This window comes from Gracilinanus agilis, chromosome 2 (assembly GCF_016433145.1).
Source record: "Gracilinanus agilis isolate LMUSP501 chromosome 2, AgileGrace, whole genome shotgun sequence".
Taxonomy (NCBI): Eukaryota; Metazoa; Chordata; class Mammalia; order Didelphimorphia; family Didelphidae; genus Gracilinanus; species Gracilinanus agilis.
In genome coordinates this window covers 24,358,893-24,386,586 of record NC_058131.1, presented here as the reverse complement: position 1 = coordinate 24,386,586, position 27,694 = coordinate 24,358,893, and the positions used below count along the sequence as shown (strand labels likewise).

General features: G+C 36.9%; 1 protein-coding gene across 1 annotated transcript in view; it reads left to right on the top strand.

The window, feature by feature from the left end:
• The window catches only part of CTNNA2 (catenin alpha 2), a 1,353,633-nt gene that overhangs the window by 950,795 nt on the left and 375,144 nt on the right, over positions 1–27,694 (top strand). Inside the window, exon 7 of the mRNA XM_044659266.1 lies at positions 21,842–21,922. Within this exon, the coding sequence (XP_044515201.1) occupies positions 21,842–21,922 (81 nt within the window). The remainder of the gene's footprint in view (positions 1–21,841; positions 21,923–27,694) is intronic.

Here is a 27,694-nt window from a genome sequence, read left to right as displayed (position 1 = left end):
AGAAGCCAACCTTTCACAGTTGATCATCATAGATATTGCTGTTACCGTGTACCATGTTCTCCTGGCAGTGCTTACTTCCATCTGCATCAGTTCATATAGATCTTTCTAGCTTTTTCTGAAATCATGCTCCTTATCATTTCTCATAGCAAAATAGTATTCTGTCACCAACATATACCATAATTTGTTCAGCTATTCCTCAATTGATGGACATCTCGGTGGGAAAATTGAGTTGAACCTCATATTATTTTTCCTCTCTCCAACAGTCAAATCCCAGGGCAGCTCCTACTTGTCCAGACACCATCCTACTCTGGCACCCTAGCAGCAGACTCATTGTAATCTGGAGTTTCTACCTCTCAAAACAAAATCATCTCCCCAAATCTTTAATCTTAAGATTTTGGGGAAACCATTTCAGTTTTTGTCAATTTTAGCTTTCTTTCATGTAAAATGTGAGCCTTTGGACTAGATGACCTGTCAGGTCCTTTTTGACTCTTCCTCTAATGACTATGACTCAAAGTCACTAAACCAAATATATCCTAAAACAAAGAAACAAATAAAAAACAACAAAAGCATGGGAACGTTGTTGTTTTCAGATCATCTGGGGACATTGAGAGAATAGAAAACAAACCCAAAGTGGAATAAGAGTGTCATATTGTTAATGTGTCTCAGAAATTAGGCTGGAACCCAATTCTTCCTAATTCCAAGGCCAAGGCTCTGTTACCCCCTTACTACTGCTATATACATATATGTATATAAATATAAAAATACAAAATTATAGTTGTATTTACCATAATTCAAAAAGCTGTACCTAGCACTTACATTTTCACTAAATTCATTACAAAAATTGCAATATCCACTTTTAATTATGCTTTTCATTTATTTCATATTTCATTTCTAAGCAATCTGAATGGGTTTTTCACTTCATAAAAATCTTGTAGATATTAAATGCCATTTCAGGATCATAACTTTTCCCAGGATTAAACTTATCAGCAAGTCTGAATCCTGTGGACAAGGCAATCTGCCATCTGCATCCCATACTTTCAACATTCATTCATTCATTCATTCATTCACTCATTCATTCGAGGGTATAGAACATTCATTAAATTATTTGTTTTTATTGTATAGTTAATCTGTGCTAGCTGCTATAAAAGTGATGATGTTATCTAAAACATAATGCTTCTCCTATTCTCAAGTACAATGAGAGGGACGACCTCATTTTGGATACTGGTTCTGCTTACCCATTTGTCCTTGGGCAAGACATTTCTGGTGCTGATGCCTCAGTTTCTCTACATGTAAAAAGAGGAAGCTAGAGAATCAGAACCCCTGAGGTAATAGGGACAAAAACAAACAATTTGTATTTATTGCATAGGGAAGGAAGAAATGACCTCTGTCCTTCTGCAGAATAAAGTCTATTAAAGGAACTATGGCATACAGTTTCCTAGAGGAAATGGCACATGAACTGAGCCTTAGAAGAACCTTGAGATTTTAAGAGATAAAATTACGGGAGAAACAATTCAGGCTTGAAGTAAACCCTCTACAAAATCATGAAGGTAGGAGATTGAGTAATGATTTTAGGGAACAGTAAGTTGGCCAGTTTGTAGAGTATATACAGCTTGTAGAGAATATAGAATGTAAAAAGGCAAATGCTATGCAAATGGTCTCTGGAAAAAAGCTGCAAAATTTTTTTGAAGACTTTAAAGTGTCAAACTGAGGAAGTTTTATTATTTGAGATGCAATAGTTAATCAATAAAACTTATTAAGTATGTAGTAGGCATTGTGCTAAGCCATCAATAAAGTAAGGCAAAAATACTCACTGCCATCAAGGAACTTGCAATCCAATGGAATAGTCTTTTTTGGTATTTCTCTTTGCTTACGTTGTACACTACATCTGCATCTGTTCTTGCCCTCTGCCCATATCCACTTTTTTCTGCTTGGCTTGATTAAGTCACAAAATCCAAAGGGACTGAAATGACTGGCCCATTCTTGTAAAGGAATTACCATTACCACTTGACCAACATATAGTCATCCAGACTTTGTTTGAAGATCTCCAATGAGTGGGGATCCCACTGTATTTTGAAAACTAATGTTTGGTAAGTTTTTCCTGTTGCCTATCCTAAATTTATTCCCTTTGTAACTTCCAACTCACTATTTCTATTCTTGCCTTCTGGAGCTTAGAAGAAAAAAGCTTAATCCCTCTCCCACAATGACTTACTTTATCTCTTTCAATCTACTTTTTAGGTCTTATTCTTTAGACTCAATACATTTTGGTACACTCCACTGATATTGTGTGTTAATACCTCTGGATTTCCCTTGACCTGAAAGGTGAATCCCATCTTTACATTGTGGAATCCTAGGCCTCTACTACTTCCCCATCATCTACATGTCCAACTTTCTTTACTCATGCCGTCCCTTGCCATGTCAAGGTCTTTATATCATTTCTTGCTATCTCTATACTATACTAGAGGGAATAACTCCTTTTCCCTCCCCTTTTCCAGCTCTCTTACTTATTATCTTTCCTTATTAGAATGTAAACTATTTAAAGGCTTCCTTGTATTTCTATTCCCAGCATTCAGCATGGAGGGCTAACTAGTACTTAATAAATACTTAAAGATGCTTTATCTATCAACGATCTGTCATCTTTCCAACTGGCCTATATTAATTGACTTCTCCCCCTCCCTCCACCATCTCTCTGTCTCTATCTCTCCTTCCCTCTCTCTCCCCTGTCTTTCTCTACTACTGATCATGCATCTTCTATTTTTTCATCATCTAAATCAGTGGCTCCCAAACTTTTTTGTCCTACCGCCCCCTTTCCAGAAAAAAATATTACTTAGCCCCCTGGAAATTATTTTTTTCATTTTAGTAGCAATTAATAGGAAAGATAAATGCACCTGTGGCCATCACCACTCCCCTGGATCGCTGCAGTACCCACCAGGGGGTGGTGGCGCCCACTTTGGGAATCACTGATCTAAATCATCTATCAACTAATATGGGCACTGAGAATCAGAAGGTAGTATTTCCATCCACTATGTCATGTTGCCTCTCCTGTGATACTTAATAAACACTTAATAAATGCTTTGTTGGATTGGATTAAATGGATTCACCACAGTCTCCAATGCCAACATCATGGCTCACTGCCTATGATGGGAAAGTTCATCGCCTGCCTTGGCTCTGGGACATCGCCTGGTCTAGAAATTGGTGATGATGATAATATGAGATCTCCAGTGACTTTAGATAGAAGGCTGTTGGAAGAGTGATCTGGTCCTTTGAGCCAGAGCCTGTATTGTCTTGGATGTTGGCCTCAGACTCACCCTCCACTTAGCAACACAATAGTGAGCAGGAACTCTTTTGAAGCTGGTTTAACTTCTTTTGTCAGCAAGCTTTTGAGACACTGAGAAAATTGTATCTCTTCTCTGTGTCCTGGATTCCTGAAACCAAGGAGAGCCTGTGATGTGGCTCAGAAAGCAAGGCTTCAGAGAGAGAGAGATTGGACACATGACTCCTTGCCCATTAGCTAGAGTTTCCCCTCAACATAAAATCACATTTTCTCAAGTGTCTCAGTGGTCGATTGTCCTGTAAGTGACTCCCTGTTTAACTGTTGATACCAAACTTGAAGTACAGTTATGAGAGGTAGTATCGTTAACTCATTTCAGTAAACTCAGTATCCCTGGGTGTGCCTTGATGCCTTAATAGTTCGATGACAACGAAGATGACAACAGATTCTATGACTACATAGACACATCTCTCCAATAGCCTTTAAAATTCAATTTCTAAAATACAATAGAAATAAGGTGTTATCCTGGAACATCTGCTGCCCCCATTTACCTAGACATAATATTGACCCACAAAATTTAATAATAATATTTTAAAATAAAAGTCATCATAACGAATGAATGAATTTAAAAAATAAACATTTATTTATTGCTTTCTATGTGCTAAGTGTTGTGGTGTAGCAAATGCTTAGGATATAAACACAAAAGCAAAGACACAGTCTATTAACCTTCAAAATGTGAGGAATGGAAATTTCAAATTATAGGGAGCTGGCAGAAGAAATTAACACTTAATGGGAATAGGAAGAAGAATCCATCATCCCTATAAACAGTGTTTGCTGTTGGAGTTATTTTGAAAAAATCTTTAGTTGGTCAATCAATAAACGTTTATTAAGCACCTCCTATATACCAGGTACTCTGTTAATCCCTGGGGATACAAAGAAAGGTCTTTCATTTAATTATACACTCAATTATTTCCCCCATCTGAAAAAATTTAACCCTTCTCTTCCCTCTTATAATCAATACTGTGTATTGGTTCCAAGGAAAAAGAGTAGTAAGGACTAGGCAATGGGAGTTAAGTGACTTGCCCAGGGTCACACAGCTAGGAAGTATCAGAAGCCAGATTTGAACCTAGGACCTCCCATCTCTAGGCCTTCCTCTCAATTCATGGAGCCACCCAGCTTCTCCCTACTTCTCTTAACAATGTAGAGATGAAAGAACTATGGTTAAGAGAGTGGATTATTTTAGCACCGTTTCCATTGGAATTCCATCAAATATAAAATGAGGACAAAATAAAAATATCATACTAATTGTATAACATTATTTTATCCCAATAAAATATCAGAACAAGAAGAAGAATGTAATAACAACCACTGCTCATATTTACATGGTACTTTAATCTTTTGAAATGGATAAAGAACTTTTGCAGATACAAGTAACTGTTATTATTAATCTAGACGAAGTTTGTTGTGTGTTTGTATGTGTGTGTGTGTGTGTGTGTGTGTGTGTGTGTGTGTGTGTTTTCTTTTCTGTTCAAATCCTATACAGATGGTCTTGAGGGAGAGAATGCGACCTACTTCTTAACATTCAGTGCAGGTTTAGCAGACATTTAATTAGAAACAGGCACAGAAAGGGAAGATCGAAGTATATGTGAATATATGTGATGTGAATTCTCAAATTCTCTCCCTCCACAATGCAGATCCTTCCAGCTCAGCCCATGTCACAGATAGCAATTTCCAAAAAAAATTGGAATTCTTAAGAAACGAACCCTGCAAATGATGTTCATGAGAGGTGTCCCAAGAGTAAGAATTGGTTTATGTGCTCCAGGGTTTGGGTCTCCCTTCCTTCCCATAATTTTACATCCATTTTCAGAGAAGCCAAAACTCAATTGCAATTCCATTGAATTCAACTCATTTCAATTCATTTCAGTTAGCAGTGACTTACTGTATGTGTCAGATACTATACTCAGTCCTAGATTACAAAACCAAAGTGAAATAGTCTTTGCCCTCAAGGAGTCTGAGGGCAAAAATCTTTGTATTGTTATTTACATTTATTGGATCCTCCCCAAATTTCCTGTGACTCCCTACTGTCCTCTCTTCAATACGTATACTTTTCCCATCTATCTTGACTACTTCTGGCCCCTCATAGTTAAAACAAAGCCTCAGTACAAAGATGATAGATCTTTAGTCACAGATTTAGAGATGGGAAGGGATATTAGAGTCTATTGAGTCCAACTCCTTCTTTTGTCACATGAGGAAGTTCAGTGTCAGTGACTTGCCCAAAGCCCTATGGTTTGTTAATCCCAAATTGGGATTTGATTCCAGATTCTTTTCTCTGTCTTCTGTAAGCAAGGCCTCTTCTTTCACAGAAACTTCATTTTGATTCTTCTATCCTTCTGATTCCAGGTTGAGTTTTTTTTTTTTTTTTTTTTTTTACCATATCACATTATCTCAAATGTGAGAATAATGTTATACTTCTACTTCTATAGATACAGTGTCATTTATAAAAGGCCAACTAATCTTGGAGTCAGGAATTATTTAAAATCAAGTATTTATTATATGCTTGTTGTGTGCTAGGCATCATGCCAGGATTTTGGGATATAAACACAAAAGAACAAAATTATCCCAAAACACTGACTTTCTACTTTCTAAGACTACAAAATATGTATATGAATACACATATCTCACACACACAAATCTGTGTGTACACCACTATATATATACATTAATATAGTATGCACATATAGTTACATTATGTATGACTACATATAATTATGATTAAAGTTCTCTGGAGACTGTCTTAATTTTACAATTATCATTTATTAAATAATTTTTTAAAAGTGTGTGAGAGACAGAGAGACAGAGAGAAACAGAGAGAGACAGAGAGAGAATCAGAGAGAGAGAGAGGAAGAGAGAGAGAAAGAAGAGAGAGAAAAAGAGAGAGAAAGAGAGAGAGGGGGAGAGAGAGAAGAGAGAGAGAAAAAGAGAGAGAGAAAAAAGAGAGAATCAGAGAGAGAGAGAGAGAGAGAGAGAGAGAGAGAGAGAGAGAGAGAGAGAGAGAGAGAGATAATGAAGCTCAGCTACAGATTCCTTCATGAGCAGGTTAAGTCAGCACCCAACTTAGCCTTCCTGAGTTCCAGGGGAAAAGACTGATTTCTTGTCCCCTCCCTCAATTTATGCTCTCTGTGATGCCCCTTTCCTGAGTGGGTATGATCAGAGGACCCAGACCTCAATCATGACCAGAGGTGGATCTTCTGGACACCAGAAATAACTGTGCTACATTTAGAATGGAGGCTCAGCACTTGTGTTTCCCAGTATGGTGGCTAGCTAACCTCATTACCTGAGGATCCTTATTTACAGATCAAACAAGAACTGGTCTCTATTGGGCCAGTCTTTATCAAAGACAAAGGATGCAGACAAAAGGAGAGAGGACTCTATCCATAGCCTCAGGGAGATCCAGTTCCAGATTCAGCCCTAAAATCAAACATAATTAGCTTTAAAATCAAAAGTTTATTTAGGGGGCCAAAAAGTGGCACAAACTAATATTAACTTTCCACAGTGTATTAGTTTTCTGTACCACATAGGTATACATGTACACACGTGCTAGGCATATGCATGTGTATAAATGTACATGTGTATTTTTGTGTGTTTCTATATGTATATATGTGCATGCACATTCAGCCATCCATCTAGCAATTGGCTCCTTTCTACAACTTCATGTCTTAAAAGAGGTGCCTAGAGAACCTAGAAGTGATGAGATTTTCCCAGAACCCCCTAACCAGCATGGGCTGAGATGGCAGACTTCAAGTCTCCCTGGCTCTATGGTGGGCTTTCTCTCCACAGAAGTGGATGATAAGTAGAGATGCTCTGCCTACTCTGCTTCCTGCATGCCCATCCACACGTTAAGTGTACAATCACATATCTACGATGAGAAGTTATATGGTCCCATAAAAACACTCAAGTTTGGACTTAGAAGGACCTGGCCTTAATGGGGCTCCCCCGGTAAGCATCATCTTTATCATTTGTATAGCACTGAGGAAGCACCAAGCACTGTGCTAAGCAATTTCCAGTGATGACTTCATTTCATCTTCACAACTACTCTGGGAGGTAGATGGGATTATGATTCCCATTTTGCAGATTAAAAAATACTGAGACAAACAAGGTTAAGAGACTTCTCCAGGGACCTACAGCTAGTAAGTTATTACTGCTGTATTTGAATCAGAGATTTCCTGACACCAGGCCGGCTCTCCTAATATATCAAATATTGTAGATCAGTATGTTATAAAGGGTGTCCCAAAAGTCTTGGTGCAGTTTTAAGCTTTTAATAACTGAACATGTCACTGAAAATTTTGGGGTACCATGTATGTACAAATGCATAAACATACGCATGTGTCTACATAATAATAAACGTATAAAGGGAGTATCAGTCAGCACATAGATTACATGCCCACAATGTGCCAGGTGCCCAGTGGGGACACAAATACAAAGAAACACTCCCTGGTACTGAGCTTACATCCTAAGAGAGGGAGGGGAAGATATATTTATAAAGCATAAATATATATGTATATATATATGTATATATATGTATATACATACATACACATAGACACACATACATACATACATCAAGGAGTTAATTACAAGGGAGTTTGGGAGGGAGGGAGGGCACTAACCTTTGAGAAGAAATAGGAAAGGCTTTGTGAAGCAAATAAATAAAATATATATATATATATGTTTATATATATGTACATATATACACACACACACACACACACAAACACATAAACATCTGCCAGCACAAGTGGTTTCCTTTGTGACCCTTTTGAATTTTACACCTTTAAAAACTATTATCCTGAGGAGACCAGAGCCTTTACCAGTTTCCAGAGGGGTCTTGGAAAAGGGAAGGAAATAAGCATTTCTTCAGCACCTACTTTTTTCCAGGTGGTATGCTCAGCATCTTACCAATATTTTCACACTTGTTTACAAAAAAAAAGGCTAAGCACCATTGCACTATATCCATTTTACAGATTATAAAACTGAGGTTCAAGACAAGGATGTGAGAGCAGGAGCAAGAAGTCATCCTTTTACAAAAAATTCTTTTTTTTCAAGAGGTGCCATGATCAGCAATTATGCTGCCTGGGTCACCCATACCTTGACCCATCTCATCCTTAAGGGAGACCGGTGCCACCCTGAATCCACTCCATCTCCCAATCTTTAATGATTGCAGACAAACTTAATGAATTAGTCCTGTGACCATTCTCTGAGTAGGGGAGGGGAGTAAGGGGGATGTCTAGTCTGGCCAGCTACTCCAACGTGCCCTTCCTCTGGCAGGTGAAGTCTCTGCCCCAGCAGAAGGGAAGCTCGAATCCCCTTGGACTGTGTTTTAAATAGCAGCCCAGCTCAGCTCTGGCTCTATTTCATTTTGAGTCCAAATTCACCAACCAGCTCAGCTCCTGTTAAAAGGATCAGCATCTCAAAAGCATCCCTGGAGCCTGCCAGAGCCCTCTTCTCTGAAGGTGATCAATAAGCAGCTCCAGTGGCCAGCTCTGGGGAGGGAGAAGGGAGATCGGGATTAGGGAGCAACCTCAGCTTTGGCCTCCCGTGGCTGTCTCTCAGTCCAGACAAATTGGGGGACACACATCCTTCCAAGGTCAAAGGAAGAGTCACCTCCTCCAAGAAGTCTGCCCAGACTAGCAGGGGCCATAATACTGGATTGCAAGGTTAATTTACCTATAGTTGTTGTTTTAACCCTTATTTTCTGTCTTAGTAACAGCAAGTCAGGCAATTATCACTGCCAAGAAAACTTCAAGGAGTCATGAACAGCTGGATATAGCTGTAGGCCAGTGGTTCCCAAACTTTTTCGGCCTCCCGCCCCCTTATCAGAAAAAATATTACTTAGCCCCCTGGAAATTATTTTTTTTCATTTTAATAGCAATTAATAGGAAAGATAAATGCACCTGTGGCCATCACCAACCCCCTGGATTGCTGCAGCACCCACCAGGGGGCGGTGGTGTCCACTTTGGGAATCACTGCCTTAGGATAATAAAAACCCATCTTATCCATTTGTCAATCAACAAACATACGTTAAGTGCCTTTCATGTGCCAGGCACTGGGCTATAAAAAGAGGCAAAAGACAGTCCCTGCCCTCACAGTACTTACAGTCTACTGAGAGAGACAACATGCAAACTCATATAGAAAACAAACAATTAATAGAGTGAAGGGACTGTGATTTCTCCCTTCCTAAAACCAATGTCGGAATTGTTAGCTCCCCCTATAACCAAACAATAGGCAATAGGGGCAAGATAACTATTGTATATATTGAACACCAAAGAGGACATGACTAGAAGAGAGAACGAGTCAACAGGAATAATGGATAAGGGGGCATCGGTGAAGGAGAATAACTTTTGAAGTCAGAGGACTTGGGTTCAAATTCTATTTTTTATTCTATTACATATGTAGGCCAAATCCATTAATGCCCACGAGCTTTGTTCCCTTATGTCTAAAATGACTAGATTGCTTCAAAGTTCCTTCCTGTTCCAAATCTATGATCTGATGAGCATGAGTAGACAGGCTCAGACTGTGATGGCCTTGTGACATTATCCATTATGCCACACTGCTTTGTTCCTATTAGTATCACAAAAACGGTAATATGAAAACAGATCAGATGAAGAATTAGGGCAGAAGGTTTTCTATTCTCAGAGGGTTTCTTGATTTTTTTTTTCATTCTGAGAGAGATTGTATGTATTGACTAGTGCGTGCTTCAGAGCAGGGGAGGGAGCCAGGTTGTGGAGAAACCCCAAACCTTCTTCAACAACTCCAAAATCAATCACCATCTCTTTTTATGGCTCGTAATTCTGGGGGATGGATCAGGGCATTACTTTGCACAGAATGGAGACTGTGCATTGCCCTCCTGTTTTCCTTTTCAAAGAGGTGATGTATGCTAAAATAATAACACTAAAAAGAAATTTCTACTCTCCTCAAAGCAGAAGGCTCTTAACTTTTCAGAAAGGGCCACTGGGGGAAAATCTGGAAATCAGAAATTCAATTGTAGGCCAAAAGGTAATTTTTTTCATTCAAATGCATGTTTCATTTTCAATTTCTGAATCTAAGGGCAAATTGGTAACACGAAGGCATCTTTGATGACTTCTGACATATTGACAAAGAAGTCTTGGAATGACAACCTGGGGACTGATGGAGAGGGGGCTGGTGAGGAGGGAAACGTTTAAGAATACCAAATGGGAGCCACTATGCTTTCCCTCTCATCAATTCTCGCCATGGAGTGGCTGCAGAATGTGTTTGGTAAAATAATGCTCAAAGACTAAAACAAATAAAGTTTAATAAACATATACTTCCACATCTCAACAGATGGCAACTCAGAGAGGAGCCTGAAGCAAAAGGAAGGCATATCCTTGCCTATCTTTTTTAATAATGGCGTTTATTAAATGGCTTTTCCTATTACAGACTCTTGCTCTGAGGGGTAAAAAGAAGGGAGGGCTAAACAGCTAGCTCAGAGAAAAGAGAGTATAGAAAGGCTGGACAGTTGGAAATGACAGGGGGAATGAATGGATCCCAGGAGTCAGCCCTCCCAGAGAATTTGAGAATCTAGATCTAAATAAATACCTTAGCTCTCATTGTAGTCAATCCTCATCAGCCTAGACAAGAGATTTAGCTTGTCCTTAGTTCAGTTTGCTCATTGGAGAGATGAAGAAATGGAGCCTCAGAGAAGGTAATTAATTGGATCTAATCCAGTCTGCTCATTGGACAAATGATAAAACTGAGGCCCAGAGATGAGAAATAATTTCACCAAGGTGGCAGAATGAATAGAATGTAAACTCAGTTGGGGCAGGAGCATTTATCTTCATCTCTTCAGCACCTAGGAGAGTGCCTGATAAATAAATGGCAAAACTAACAAGCAAACAAAAAACCAACTAGATCGATCATCAGAAATGAAATAATGAGAGGGACTCCCCTTAGAAACGATGTTTTATATCTGCTGTGTAACTCATGATCTTAGAGAGTTGCTGGTACTGAGAAGACAAGTAGCAAAGATCCTAGCAATATATGCATTTTACTGATAAGGAAGTTGAGGCACAGCTAGGTTAAGTGACTTGTTTAAGGTCCTAGAGTGAGTGTCTGAAGAAGACCTCAAATCTAGTTCTTAATGGCAGTAAAAATTGCCCACTTCTATTGTCTTAACAGGACCCCTCCACCCAGGATAAACATATTTCCCACAATGGCCCATCACAATGACTCTAATTTTCTCATTCAAATTTAATCCATTTGGGCCAAGAATTCCTGACTTTTTAGAATGTAACTACCCCTAGGATGAATAAACATTACCAAATGGGAATGAATCAATGAATGGACAAAATGAAACAGCTTCTGCCTTCTAGGAGCTTATAGTCCTACTTTAGAAATATAACATATATAGAGATAAGTAAATATAGCTATAAATAGTAATATGTGTATCAAACAAATATATCTGTAAGTCCATAGAATTTCAAGGAGACAGAGCCATAATTTATTTTTTTTGATAGTGAACGGTGGGAAAATAGCAAAAATCTAACATAGGATATCACATGAACTAGATTTTGAAGGAGTATATATGAAGTAAGCAGGGTGAATATTCTGACCCCATGTTTCTGGAGCCCACGTGCTGGGTCGAGATTTCTTAACTATAGCTTCTTGAAAACCAAGAATTCACCTTGGCGTGCTTTGGGTCAAAAAATGAAACCCAGATCTGAGAGATAGAGAAGCCCAGAACTACGAATGTTCCATAAACAGATTCTCCGCAACCAAAATGACACAGAATGTTAATGTCATCAGGGAACCTCTGTGCATACAGATTCTAATACAGTAGAGTATTTTATAGGACAACTACTGAAGAGGCTCAGATATTCTGATACTCAGATACTTTTCTCTCAAGTCTTATGAACAAGATTAATGAGATTTAGCGTAGTAGTGCTGAGCATGTGATAATGAATACTTTAATTATGGCAACTCATGAAATAAAATAAATAAGTAAATTCCAAATGGTTCTTAGTCCTTTTTTCTGCTGTTTCAGAAGTAATAGAAAAAGAGGACAGAAGATGCTAATAATGACCATCTTTAAATCATCTATAAACAATAAATTAGAGGGCAGCTAGGAGGTTCAAAGAATTGAGAACCTGGCCTAGATATGGAAGGTCCCGGGTTCCAATATGACCCCAGAGACTTCTTAGCTTTGTGACCTTGGGCAAGTCACTAAACCCCTATTGGCTACCCCTTACTGCTCTTCTGCCTTGGAACAAATATACGGTATTAATTCTAAGGTGGAAGGTGAGGGCTTAAAAACTAAATTAAAAAGAGAAGATATTGCTTCTCCAAGTCTGAATTTCTTTTCCAGTGTTCAAGGAACAGACTAGAAGCTTTTGTGAAAGGATATTGGCAAGAATTTCACAGGATAAGAAACTATGGATGGGTTGAGCTAGATAAAGCACTTCTTAAGTACTACTCTGAACACAGAAGGTCCTCAAATAACATTTAGACATCAATGGATGATAGATGAAACCAAGAAATTTTATATCCAAATGGAAACAGAATAAAGTAATCATACTTCTAAGTATGTGTCCATTCACTTATTCACAAAAATAATTATTAAGTTCTGTCTTTACATATATAGATGCCACATACAGTTAAATAGATACCAGAGACTATGCTGGGCTTTGGGAATATAAAGCCAAAAATGAACCAGCCCCTGACTTCAAGGGGATTCATTCTGCTGGGGGAAGGGAAGAGGCAGCACAATTAAAGATAAGAGTATACAAAATTCATAAATCTTTGGGGGAGGATCAAACAAAGAAAGGGACAAGGTGGGGATAAGGACAGGTCTCTTTCATTGCATGGTACTTGAGCTGAGCCTTGAAGCAAGGCATAGATTCTAAGAGTCAGATAAGACAAGAAAGCACGTTAAACATGGAGAGACTGGACAAACCCCACAAAGGCATGGAGACACAGTGATGATATCCACGTTTTCCATTTCTGCTTTCTACATCTGTTTATCAGAATGCATGCTGTCTCCCTGTTCCTGTTAAAACAGAAGCATTTTGTTCCTTTCTATTTTTAATATCAATAATTCTAAGACCAATGGTTTTACTGGTGTAATTATTTCCTTAACTCCTCCACAACTTAGTAAGCATACTCTATGAGTTGCTGTGTCCCTCTCCCCACCAAAAAATCTGATCTTCAGGAGATGAATTTCTCTCACCCTCAATGACTTTTCAGTGACTCTCTTGCCTTTAAGCTATAATACAGCCTCCTCTGTTTGACATTCACAGCCCTAGTTACAGGAAACCTTTTTAGGTTGATTACCCATTACTACCCATCCAGCGCACTGTATTAGAATTAAAATTCTTGCTTGCCTTTTTCCACACTAGATGTTTTGCCTCCTGCCTCTTTACCCCTGTACTGGCATGTTCCCCTCCTCATCTTGATCTCTTCAAGTTCCTCGCTACCTGTAAGGTTCAGCTTAAGGGATTCCTCTTTGTCCCCTTTCCTCCTCCCAATAGTTATTACTTCTGAACGCAAATTACTGAAAAAAATCAAATTGGTTCTGCTTCATAATTGATTTCATTCTGTATCACCACTGACATTTTTGTTACTGCACAAGTCATGTTTTATTGCCTCCAAGTTAAGTTAAGAAATTCAGTTTTTCTGTGAATTCAATGATCTATTCTTATGTCAAGGAAATCTGTTATCTCTGTCCCATTAGTTGTCCTTCAAGGGAGTTTAATCTGTTATCTCTGTCCTTTGAGGAAGTCTGGTTTGTTATCCATGTACCACTAACTAACCTTGTAGGTGGACACAATCAATCATCAGTGAGATGGAAGTAAAGGGTAGTTACCAGCCCTGAATACCCAATCTCCAGTCAATCATATTGTTTTCCCCATTTATGTTGGGACCTTTCACTGTGGATACTCCTTTTTTTTCCTACAAAATAATCTCTAAAAGCAACCTCAGGGATTTGGTGATAAGGCATCTAAGATCCTCTTTATTGGAAAATTCATTTTTCACTAATAAATCAATTGTCCTCAGAACTTTGTGCCTCAGTTTATCTTAATTTAAATTGTGGCATTACTTTGTAGTAATCAGTCAACAAATATTTATTTTAAATACTATTTTATTTTCTCCAATTATATGTAAAACTAACTTTTATTCTTTTAAGTAATAAATACTCTCTTTTTCCCTCCCTGAGATAGTAAGCAATCTGTTATAGATTTAACGTGTGTAACAACAGATATTTAAGTGCTAGGCAATGTGTAAGCTCTGAAGTTATGAAAAGAAGTAAAAAAAAAAGAGAAACTCATAATTCTTGCCCATAGAGAATATATATGTTGTATGATTACTTTATATGCACATGTTTCTCCCCCTGGAATAAAAATTCTTTGAAAAGAGAGATTCATTTTTTCTTCTCCATTTTCTTGTATAGTACCCATTTCCTTGTTTTCTTTTTTAATTTTTTGAACCAGTACCTGTTATTTCATTGATGTTTGCTACTAAAGCAGATCAATACCATCTCTACAACTTAACCTAGGGCAGAGAAAGATTAAGTGACTTGTCCAGAATATGTTAGTCAGTATGTATCAGGAGAAGGATTGGTCTTCCTGAGTCAAGTCATGCTCTCTCTATACTTCATTATGATGTTGTTGAAGGCCTAAACAATCTTGGTCCTTCCTATTTAATCTCATTGGACACTAATCCTCTTCCTGTACCCTGAGATGCAGCGAAATTAGCTTTTGCTCTTTCCAATGGGCCACTGCCCATGGGTGGAATGCTCTCCTTTACTTCCAAATGAAGCTCAGGAGGCAGCTAAGTGGCTTAGTGGATAGAGAATCAGATCTGGAGGTGGCAGGTCCTGGGTACACACCTGACCTCATTCATTTCTTAGTTGTGTGTCCCTGGGAAAGTCACATAACTCCACTTGCTTGCCCCTTATCTTTTCTGCCATGGAACTGATAATTAATATCAATTCTAAAAGAGAAGGTAAAGGTTAAAAAAAATTCAGGCATCATTTTATTCATTCTTTTTTTTTTTTTTTGCATTCCGTCTATCTGCTAGTGTCTTTCTCACTAATTGCCTTTTATTTATAGTCTCTATTGTTCTGAAATTTTGTGGATTTCCTACTGGATCTGTTTTTTGTTATATATATATACAATATTATTATATATATATGTATATATATATATAATTTAGCACAATAATTTTCCACTGAAGTTTTCCTCCAATTTCTCAATATGTTATGGAAGGCTCCCTTTTTTAATTTCTTCAAGTAGAATGTAAGCTCTTTGTGAGTCATAATTGTCTCATTTTTTTTAACAAATCTCCCTCAATGAACTATCGTGATGCCTGACTTTTAGCAGCAGATGCTGAATTAATATTAGTTAAATGAAAAGGAATTGCATTTCATCAAGCTCATCTTTGTACTTACAACTTGTTTGGTTTAATAGTCCCAGAGTTCGTAGTCTGATGATATAGCCCTCAATAAGTCAAGGAGCCTTCCATACCACATTGTGGCACTGGACAGGAACTTTGGCGGAAACTTATGATGTTAAATTATACATATATAATATATACATACATGTATATGTTACATATATATATAACAAAAAAACAGCCCATAGCAAATTTACAAAATCATTAAGATAAAAGTTGGAAGGGACCTCAATGATAATCAGAACCAACTTACATGTGAAAAGAATTCCCGTGTCCAAAAGTGGTTTTCCATTTTCTACATAAAGAGCTGGAATCAGGGAAAATTAACCAGTTATGAGAACATCCCATTCCATGATGGACCCTCTATATCCCACATGATCCAAGATGCCTGTCCAATGGTACACCAGTTATAGCCAAAGGGCCTAAGTGGAAGTCAGTAATCTCTAAATTGTTGAGTTTGCCAACTTAAATATATAAAATTAAAAAAAAATCAGACTTTCTTTAGGAATAGGCCATCTATAAAGATAGCGACTTCATATGGAATCAGATACTAAAATTTTCAGGGCAACCTTTGTTGTAGCATCCTTGGTAGTCAAATAAAACTGAAGACAGAGTAGTTGTTCATTAATTACAGTATGTTGAAAATAAGATGGTAGAGGAATTTGAATAGAGGAATAATTGGAATTGGAATTGGAAGGAACTTTCTGTGAGATCCAGTCCAGCTTTCCTGTTTTCTAGATTGATAGAAGTTAAATGACTTAATTATCATTGTGGATACAGGCATTGTTCAAAGTACTGGGGGTATGAAGAAAGACTAAAAAAATAGTGACATAATATTTGTGAAAAGTGATGAATACAAAGAATTTAGGGGAATACCTAAGGATTGTTTTAACTGATAGAGGGAGAAATGAAATCCAAAGAGCAGTACTCAAAATAACAAATTCATTAATAAAATAAAAAGAGATTAATAAAAGACTAAAAAATAAACATTGAACAATTATAATTACCAATCTATACTAAAGAAAACAGATGAAGAAAATGCAATATGAGAAGATAGTAGAGTGAGGTTTCCTTGCACTCCTAAACACTCCACAAACAACCAAAAATAATTCTATAAAATTAATTTCTAAAAGCTGCAAAGACAGAGAGAATTCTGGAGTGAAACTTAACAATTATGGATAAGTAAGGAGAAAGGTTTCTAATTTCCATGGCCTCAGCCCCACTTCCATAGAATTTGTGGGACAGGAACGAAACAAACAGAGGAGATCTACAAAGCAGTTCCAGAAAGGGGTCAGGGAGTATGTCAGATTCTGGACTACAAAAATTGCAGTAACTAAATAGGACCCAGGAAAAATAGCAAACATACACACAAAAAATCATGAAACTTGAGATAAAATGCATCAACACAATAAGAACAATGAGACTTATAGAAAAAAGTAAATAATTAAGTCTCTTGGCCTGGCTGCCAAAATTTTTATAAATTAATTAATAAAAATTGTCAAAGAGAAAAAAAATTTGTTATGGGGACAGAGAAGACCTTGGGTCAAACTCAAAGGACAGTGAAATAAAAATACCTACTTCAAAAACAGAAAGTAAATATAATTAGTAGCCACAGGGTCAAAAATAGCTTTTGGAAGAGCTAAAACAAACAAACAAACCTCAAAAAACAAATGAGAGAGGTGGAGAAAAGTTAGAAAAAAGATAAGAGCAAGGTTAGAAAGTCAAGAAAAATATGAAAGATCACCCAAATGGAAAAAGAAATCCAGAAACTTACAGAAGAAATAATGCAGTAAGAATTAAAACTAGGTAAGGGGAAACAATTTTGTAAGACAACAAGATGTAATAAAGCAAAATAAAAAGAATGGAGCAATAAAAGAAAATATGAAAAATATGAAAAAAACAACTTACCTGGAAAATAAGTTAAAAGACAATATAAGTATATTTGGATTCTCAGAAAGTTATTTAAAAAATATTTTTGACACTATACTTCAAGAAATCAGCAAGGAAAACAGCCCAGAAATTTTAGAATCAGAGAGTAAAATAGATATTGAAAGAATCAACTGATCACTACCCCAAAAAGACCCAAAGATGAAAATTCATGGGAGCATCATTGTTAAGTTCCATAGCAACCAGGTTAAGGAGAAAAAAAAACACAAGGTGGTTAGGGGAAATAGACACTGTGGAGCTATAGTCAGGATACATAAGACAGCAGCCAGAACAGTAAAAGAACACAAGACATGGAAGGCAGCATTTCACAGAGCAAAAGAACTAGGTTTACAACTAAGAATAATATCCAGCAAAAATGAGCACGATTATAAAAGGGAAAAAGGGGATATTTTACACATTAAAAGAGTTTCAACTATTCCTGTAGAAAAATCCAGAATTCAGCAGAAAATTTGATATATAAGAAACATAAAAAGGTAAAGATTAATCGTAAGGAATACTAAAAGGCAAATTGTTTGATTCTGGTATAGGAAGATATCATCTATGACTCCTGGGAATGGCATCTTTGTCTGGGCATTTTGAAGATGGCAGGAATGGAAGGAAGAAGACTTAAGGCTGACGGAATATAATTAAATTAACTGAAATGTTAGCAGAATAGATTAGGAGGAGACAGGATGGAATGACTATCTTTTATGGAAGAGGAATGAGTGAGGGAACTGCAAAAGAAAAGTTGACAAGGGTGTGGAATGTTGAGTGTACTAGAACCCAACTCTCATCAGACCTGATATGAAGGAGAAAATAACATAAACAATTAAAAGGGTAAATTTTTCTTAATGTTCAGAGAAACATGAAGGAAGAGGGACAGGAAAAAAGAGGGATTAGGAGTCAGTCCTCTTGGGGATTTAAGGAATAAAATAAGGAAGAGGATTAAGAGACAAGAGGACAAGGGGATAAAAAAAGGGAGAGAAGGAAAAGATACCTAGAGAGAAGTTCAGATCAAGAGAGGAAGAGGATATGGTGCAGAGTAAGTTAATCAAGAAGTAGGAGGACACAACTGGCAGATAAGGAAGGACTTTTTGGAAAGGGGGCTAGAATAAGAATTAAAAGGTAAGGGGAAGTAATAAGTGAATGACCTCTGGAAAGGTAGGCCATTAAGAAACTAGAAGGGCAAAGAGAGGACAAGGGGAGATTTTTTGTGAAGAGATGTGAATAGGAAAGGTATTGGTCAAAGGAAATTGGATTTCTGATAAGGGATATGGCAGAAAGAAAGGAAGAAGGGGAAAATCAGTGAGGAGGAATGAAGTAGATGGAAATGCACAACTAGTAACTATGACATTGAGAGTATTAAAAATGAATTCATACATAGGAAGAAAATAGATAGCAGAAAGGATTAAAAACCAGAACCTGACAATGTGTTGTTTACAAGAAACACATGAAAATGAGAGACAAAAGATTGAGTGAAAGTGAGGAGCTGAAGTAGAATTGCTAAGAGTCAGGAGTTGTGATCATGACCTTTGACAGAGTTGGGGATAAAATGGATATAATTGGAAAGGATGAACAGAGTAACTATATTATGTTGAAGTGGGGTTACTATGGATAATGAAGCATTATTTATATTGGACCTGTATGCACCAAATGTTAAAGCACCCAGATTTTTAAAGGAATAACTAAGTGAAATACAGATGGAAATAGATTCCAAAATAATAATTGTGATGAATTTTAATCTTCTCCTCTCAGAACTAGATAAATCTAATGAAAAAATAATAAATAAGAAAGAAGTCAAGGAGATGACTAGAACCTTAGATAGGATAGGTATCTGGAGAGAGCACACTTCTCTGGTGGTTCCTGAGTATATAATAAAAAATGAATCTATACAAAAAAAGAAAATAGAGCAAAAACATCTTTCCCCTTCAGTAGAGAATTAGGGGACTATGGGTGTGTAATAAGAGTGTGCACACTGTCACATGGGATCATCCTATTCATTTGTTTTGGTTAACTGTTTTTCTTTGCTGCAAGGGAGGACTCATTTTGGTGGGGAGTTTATCTGGAAATGACTTCAGTGTGGAAAACAAAAGCATTAATAACACATATTTAAAGGGAAAAGCAGTAAAGATCTTCTAGATGTCAATGGGAAAAAAAGATAACAGGGGTTCATGGAGTCTTGAATGATCAAACAGATTCCCCCTACCATATACCAGCTTTGGCTTGCAAAGAGATTATGGGTTAAGCATTTGTTCTGATTTAAAACAAAATAAAACAAAATAACAAACAACTTGCTAATTTGAGTTCCTAAGAAGGATGGTAATTTCAAATCTGGCTCCTGAGATCTGATAAAGAAGCTTCATGTATCTGAGATGCCATTACTGAAAAGAGAACATTTAGAATCCTGTCGTGAATGAATTTTAAATGTAACTCTTCAGAAACATATTATGCCATTAAGCACAATTGATAATATGGAAACTGACTTCACTCCTTGCAGGTATAATACATAAAATGAAGAAGGAGTTAGGGGTAGGAATTGGACAGCCACCCTCATTGCTTACAGATAAATCATTGCAGTTTCTGATAAATGACTGTCAAACATGAGCTTAGATATACAGAGAGATTGATAAAGCTTTAGAAAACAATTTTCTTTTAACAGAAAGATAATGTCACCAGTAAAGTTTCTTAAAGCTTTTTATCTCTGGAAAATTTTTTAAAAATTCTTTTTTGTTTCCTTTTTAAACTGATAGGGAATTGCTAGCTTTTCTGCTTCCTGCCTCCCTTTCTCCTCTCCCTACTACCCAACACACACTCCTTTCCTCAAAAATGGGAATCAGTTTTACTGATCTCCCAATGGCAAAGATGTTTAAAGTAGGAGAGGGACTTTTTTTTCCCCACTGTACCTATTGCCTGTTACAGACATAAGGAACATTGCCCTTCTGTCCTCAAGCTATTTGCAGCTTATTATCATGTTTAACATACCCAGTGCCTGGCAGGATGGAGATTAGACGTTCTTAATATTCATTTTATTGCGAAACATTTCATTCAATTTCTGAATGAGTCCTGCAATATGGGGGTGTGATGTAGCAGTTGAAAACCTCTGAACTCTCTGGTGATTCACCTGAAATCACTTTTTGATCTGAGTTTGATTTGTTTTAGTAATCTCATGCTCACTGTTGCTCTTTCTTCCTGAAAAAAAAAAGGAGCCCTGAAATCTCATTGTTGGGTGTGGAAAGCTCCTCTGGTTTTAGTATTGGCAGCATCATGATACTATTCTGACAACCTAAGGAAGATTGAAAAACTCAAGTCTACTGAGTACAAAGACCAAGTGTGTTTAGAAGCACCTAGAGGAGAGACTGAATACTTTTCATCTGTATGTTGGGAGTGTATGGGGTGGGTCAAGTCAAGTCATATTAATTCAGCAAATATTTATTAATCACTTTATATTTGGCAGCTATTGTGGTAACTTCTGGGGATATAAAAGAAGTAAAAAAGAAAAGACAATTTCTGCATTCAAGAATTTACATTTGAATGGGGGAGGCAACATGGAAACAAAGGGGGGAGAACAAGATATTTATAAAGAGGGTGGAAGGCACTAAATGGTGAAAGGATTAGCATCCAGGGGGCCCAGAGAAGGGCTCTCTGAGTAGATGGAATTTGTATTAGGGCTTAATGGAAGTCAGTTGAACTAAGATGGAAAAATGAGAGCAAGAGCATTCTAAGAATACAGGGTTCTGCTTGAAGGATTTCAAAAAGGTCAACATTGCTTGAATGTATAGTGCCTGATAGAATAAGGTGTAAAAAGACCGGATAGGTAGAATGGACAAGATTATGGAGATCTTTAAATGCCAAAGAAAGGAGTTTGTGTTTGATCTGGAAGGTAAATAGGAAGGCACAGGTACTCACTGTGTGTTGGGGAGGGGAGTGTATGACATGGTAATACGTATGTTTTAGAAAAATCACTTTGGTGGCTGAGTGGAGGAAAAACTTGGAAGATGGGGCTGGGGTGGGTGAGATTATGTTGATCCTTCCACCTTTGATTCTATGACCACATATAGAAAATAATCTGTGATATTCATTATATACTGTTACTCATTTTCCTGTCCCCTCCCATATTTCTTACTCCTTGACTACTTTACCATTTTGTTTCTAAACTGAAAATTATTTCTGTTTTCTCAATAGACTGGAAGGAAAGAAAAAGGAGATCCTCTAAACATTGCTATTGATAAGATGACCAAGAAAACGAGAGATCTAAGGAGACAGGTACTGTTTGTTCCCTCAAGTGCATGGCAAATCCTGATGATTCTGGGATTGTCCTTCTCTGGGGCAGCCAATAATGGTAACAAGGCATTGGGCTATTCCCATTACTGGCTGCACATGAGTAGAATGACATCCCTAGATGCTTATTGATAAGTAGACTCCTAGTTTGGAGGAAAAGAGGCACTGTGATCACCTTGCTTTTGGGGAGTCTAGAGAGTTGGTACCTGAGGAGGAGGGATTGTCACTGAGCCTGGCTTTTACTGATTTATTTACTTCTATTTATTTTTCACCAAAATTAACAAAAGTTTTGCTAACAACACCTTCCTTCCCCTTTCAAGAGTTAACTTTTCTGCACACCAGTGTCTTCCTGATTTCCCAAGATCCTCCAATATTTCAAAAGATGCAGCAGAGAAAACAATGACAGTGATATTTACTTATCTTTTGTGGGGAGGTGTGGGTGGTGGGAGATGAGGGAAAGACATGATTTTATTAGTTTAGGAAACTACTGGTGAGGAAATTCTCCCCAATAATGTTGATTGGCAAATGCTTAGCAAGCTATTACTTTAGAAAGTTTCCTGATGCTCTAAAGAGGTTGTGTCATGCCTAAAGTCATAGTGACAATATATGTCAGAGAGAATTGAAGTCAAATTTTTCAAGTTGGAGGCTAGATCTCACTCCACTGTGGCATACTGCCTGATCAGAATTAGCATTTAGTTACAGTCCTGCTAAAAGGTGTCTAATGAACAAATTCCTATTAAAATTATATTCACTTATTTTTAAATAATTTAATGTTAGCTGCCCCAGGATATTTGCATTTTTAGCTGGTTTACCACATTTTATTTTAAAGATGTGAATCTCCAATATAATGGAAAATGACTTTTACCAGGAGTCATATATGGTGGTCTAGAATCTGGACTACTGCTAATAAGTTGTGCATCCTTGGAGAAGTCATTTTATTTTTCTTGGCTTCTGTTTGCTTGCTTGCAAAAAAATCCATAACATTTATGTAAATATTTAAGATTTTCCAAAATACTTTAAATATAGTATTTGATTCTCAAAATAACTCTTTGAAGGAGATTCTATTATTACCCTCCTCCTTTTTACAGATGAAGAAACCTGGACTGAGAAAGGTGAAAGTTACTTGTCAGAGTAGGTGTCTGGGGCAGGATTTGAACTCCAGTCTTCTCAATTCCAAATCTACTTTTCTATCTATTACAGGAAACTGCCTGCCATATTTAATAACATTAATTAATAATTATCTAGCTACTTAAGTAGGTTTTTTTGTAACATACCTACAAAAGTGTTATTACTCACTTATTTAAGGTATTAAAACCTTATTGAAAAAGATTCTGAACTTCTGATGTCATATAGTAAGCATCATACCTAGGATTAAAGCTAGATTTCTCAACTCCAAATACAATATTCTACATAGTATATCATTGCTGACTGTAAAAGAGGGACATTGAACTACATAATATTTTGTTTTCCCATGCTAAAGTTCTATAAATTTCAGACATTAATCTCACTCATACTGGGGGAATTACTGGAAGTAAAGGAGAGTTGCCAGTATCCTTCAAATAAAACCATGCATTAGATCAATACTTATTGTCCCACACATAACAGATAGAAGTAAAACTGAGATAATAGAAGAACAAATTTGATTTTGTATTTAATGGTCCAAGAGATTCTAGATGTTGTCCCATTTCCTAGAGGCTGAGTTAAAAGATTTACTCTTCTTTATACTGAACACCTTAGCCTTTCAGCCATGGAGATGCTACAGTCTCATTAGCTGAGACAATATTCCACCCTCTTATGTTACTCTTACTTATTCTTTCTGTTGTTTATCCTATCTATCTCCAGTGACATAAGTTGTCCTTGTTTACAATCCAGGTCAGATACTCCCAATCCTAATGGGAAATGAAGCTATTCAAATTTCCCTGACTCCAGGTATACTTGGAATCATAATTTCACTGCTGTAAATATTTTAGTGGCCAAAAAATCAAGCCTATATTTCCAAAGAAATTCCTCCTGTTAATCAGTCCTGTAGCCTATACTTGAATGTCTCCTCTAAGTGAGAATCCATTCCACTTTGGAATAGCTCTAATTCTAAGAAGATTTTCCTGACACCAAGGATGACTTTGCATTTTTGCAACCTTACCCTCTATCACTCCCAATTCTGTTCTCTGTGACTGAAGAGAAGAAGCCTAATTCTTATATCAAGAAGTCTTGTCTTTTACTCCATGGATCCTAAGGATCTGTGGATAGATTTCAGTGAGTTTGTGAACTTGAATGAGATAAAACAACATCTTTACTTTTGCAAACCTCAGATCAAAATTTTCCATTTTATTCAGTCATTTAAACACATCATTCTGAAAAGAGGTTGCTCAAAAGCTTCACCAGAAATGCCAAAGGGATACATGACATGTAAAGAGTTAAGAAGAAACACTCAAATATAACATCAATTTTGGCTCAACGAAGTGTCCAATATTCAAGCAAATAGGCACTGGCAATAAGTAACATCACTGCACTACCACATAGCTGCTAAGAGGCAGCCAGATGGCTCAGTGGATAGAGAGCTATACCTAGATTAGGGAGACAAGTTCATATCCATTCTCATATTGTTATTAACTCTGTGACCCTAGGCGGCTCACTTAACCTTCAGTTTCTTCAGCTAGTAATTAGGAAATAGTGTCTACTTCCCAAAGTTGTTATGAGAATGAAATTAAATAATATTTGTGAAGCTCTCAGCATATGGTCTGGTACATAATAGGTACCTGATTAATGATTATATCATTTCTTCCTACCCCTATCTATTGTCTTGATGGTAAAATGGTCTCAAATCAATTTAACAAAATTCTATATAGGATCTATGGTTTACAATTCTCTTGGGGGAAGGGGTGCAAAGGTAAAACTAAGCAGTCCTTGAAACCAAGAAACTCATATTTTTAAAATCAGTTAATCAGAGCAATAACAGGATCTTAAATGCAATCAGAGTTCTTTCTGAAATCCATTCTCATAATAGATGCAGTCCTTCCTGGAAATATGAAACCCTAAAGTATTGTAAACTTCCATAAGACAAACTGGCACTTGAGGAAGAGGATTCAGGTGAACAACACCCTTTACTAACTGCTTCCCTACCAGTTATTTTATATGGCATAGATAGAGAGGTGAGTTCATTAAAGGAATTTCTTTAGAAAGCCCAGTGTCTTTTTGGGTCTTATTTTTAGCCCAAACATCTTAGGCCATCCAAAGTCATAATAGCTAGCCAGCCTATTTAAATATGCCAGCTTCTAGAAAAATTCCCCCTTCTTAAATACCCCATGTGAAATGTTGTCCCTAAACATTTCCATCACAGAGGTAGTTCAACTGTGGCAGTTACACAGCTTCCCTACACCACAGGGCTAAACCAATTGCATTCCCTGTCCATGGTTCTGACAGTATCATAGATAAGCTCAAACACATAATGGGGGTATTGATTTGATTTTCTAAAAAAGAGGGAGGAAGTGATTTCAGAAAAATACCCGAAAGCATAGCACTTGTAAGCTATTCTGCATCTTCTTTATATATAATCCTTGAAAATGCTCAGGGGTGGTCAAAATCACCCTTCTGAGGCCATATAAGATTCTTCAGTCACCATAGAAATAGTTCATCATGAACAGTAGATTGCATTTAGGGAGGAAGGAAAGCAGACTAGTTATTTTATAAACATTTCCACTATCAAGTGCTTGTACTGAAATAGAAAAAGAGATACATGGGATTCTGCACTCCCTACAGAGTTCTGGTTAATTGAGGTGCTATTTTACTGTATTAAGGGGGAAATTACAACTATTAGAGATTTTCATTTGGGACTGATGGCACATTTCCTGAGCAGTTAATTAAACCCAGTGTGGTGAGCAATGGCAGGCTGAAATACTCGAAGGAGTATTTTATTTTGGATTTTAAAACTGATTTGCAGGAAAATAATGAACTGCCAAATGTAACTATTATTTCTAATCTTAGAACTGCATGCACAGTATGCCCTGTGTCTGAGCTATTGTCACTGCTGTGAATCTGGAACTAAACCAACCCTGGAAACAAACAAAAAAATTCTGGTTTTGTGCTTGCCTGAGTACCAAGAGGTCCACATGGTCTAAAGATCTCTTTCAGTTGACTTAGTGTTTTCCAGCTGTTCCTCCATTTCCATCACCAGTGGCCTACCTGTTAATACAATTTAGGAGTTATCTCCTTTTTGTTTCAACCAAAACTGGTTGAATAGTTATTTACTTTTCAGGAATACTTTTGTTAATCTTATTAATTGTTGTTGTTGTTCAGTCTTTTGCAGTCCTGACTTTGTAACCCCATTTGGAGTTTTCTTAGGAAAAATTCTGGAATTGTTTGCCATTTCCTTCTCTAGCTCATTTTATAATTGAGGAAAATGAGACAAACAGAGGTAACTGACTTGCCCAGAGTCATAGAGCTAGTAAGTGCCTGAGGCCAGATTTGATTTCATGAAGTCTCATCTTGCTGACTTCTGGTCTGGCATTCTATATACTGTGCCATCCATGTGTCTCAATTTTATTAATTAGTAACATGAAAATATAAGATTTTGACATGGGGCTGTGGAAATCTGATATTTAATAATTTAATAGCAAGTCTTTTTAGTATCTTGTGTCCTTGCCGACCAAGAGTAACAAGGTGAAGTAGAAAGAGGCTTGAAACTTAAGTGAAAAAAAAACTGGGTTCAAATTCTGCTACATTCATTACTTCTGTAAACTTGGTATAGTTCTTTTCTCTTGGTCTTGGTTTGCTCATATGTAAAATGATGACATTAGATTCATGCTCTCTGTGGACCATTTCTACATCTATCTCTATGATCAAAGAACAAAAAACATTCTGGTAATGAAATCCTATTATCTCAGTAAATATCATTGCCAATAACCTAGACAATAAAGCTTTTGTAATGATGGCTAAAGTCTGTTCTTGAAACCATATTACAGGACAGAACTTTTAGATGCCCACAAGGCTTAGTTGCTGTCTTGAAGTAGTTCAGTACCTAAACCATACCTGTCCCAACTGACCCCAACCTTCCATTGTCTTAGAATCTTAATTGACAGAACATAACTCTTCTTTAAGATGTCCAGAAAATAGTGTATACAGATATGTAAGGAGATTACATTTAGAAATCTGCAGGTGGTACTTCCATACGCTAACCCTGTCTATTTCAGAGATCTAGGAAATGGCAGGATATATAAATCTGCAGAAGAAGATTTTTTCTGTATATTTTGTATGGCCTTTCTGCTATAGTACATAGCAGTGAATGGGTTGCTCTTGCTGGACTCTGAGGAACCATGCTATCTTTACTTGAAATGGAGCCATAGTTCTTGTTCATGACATAATATTGGTTTCTAAATCTCCACCCTAGTCAATTCATACTGTTCTATTTCTTCCCATGTTCCCTTTTGGGGGAAAAGGTACTATTCTGTTTATTCATTGTCTTTCTCAAGACACTTTTTTAGAAGTCTTCCAAGGCATTTAAATAAAGAGATATTCAAATCCATTTCCTTAGACCTTTCTCTGATGGGGCCACTTATTTTTAGAATTCATCCTAACAAATGGTTTGTTTAAGAATTAATATCTTGAATTTTATTTTCCCTTATAAGCACATGAAATACTCTGTGTATGTCAGTTAAAAATAGTATGATAAAAACATTCAATTTCTACTTTTCTTTGCATTTTAGTGGATGGGGATCAAGTCCTTCCTACAGTGTTACACTGGCAAAGATGATAGCAGTTGGG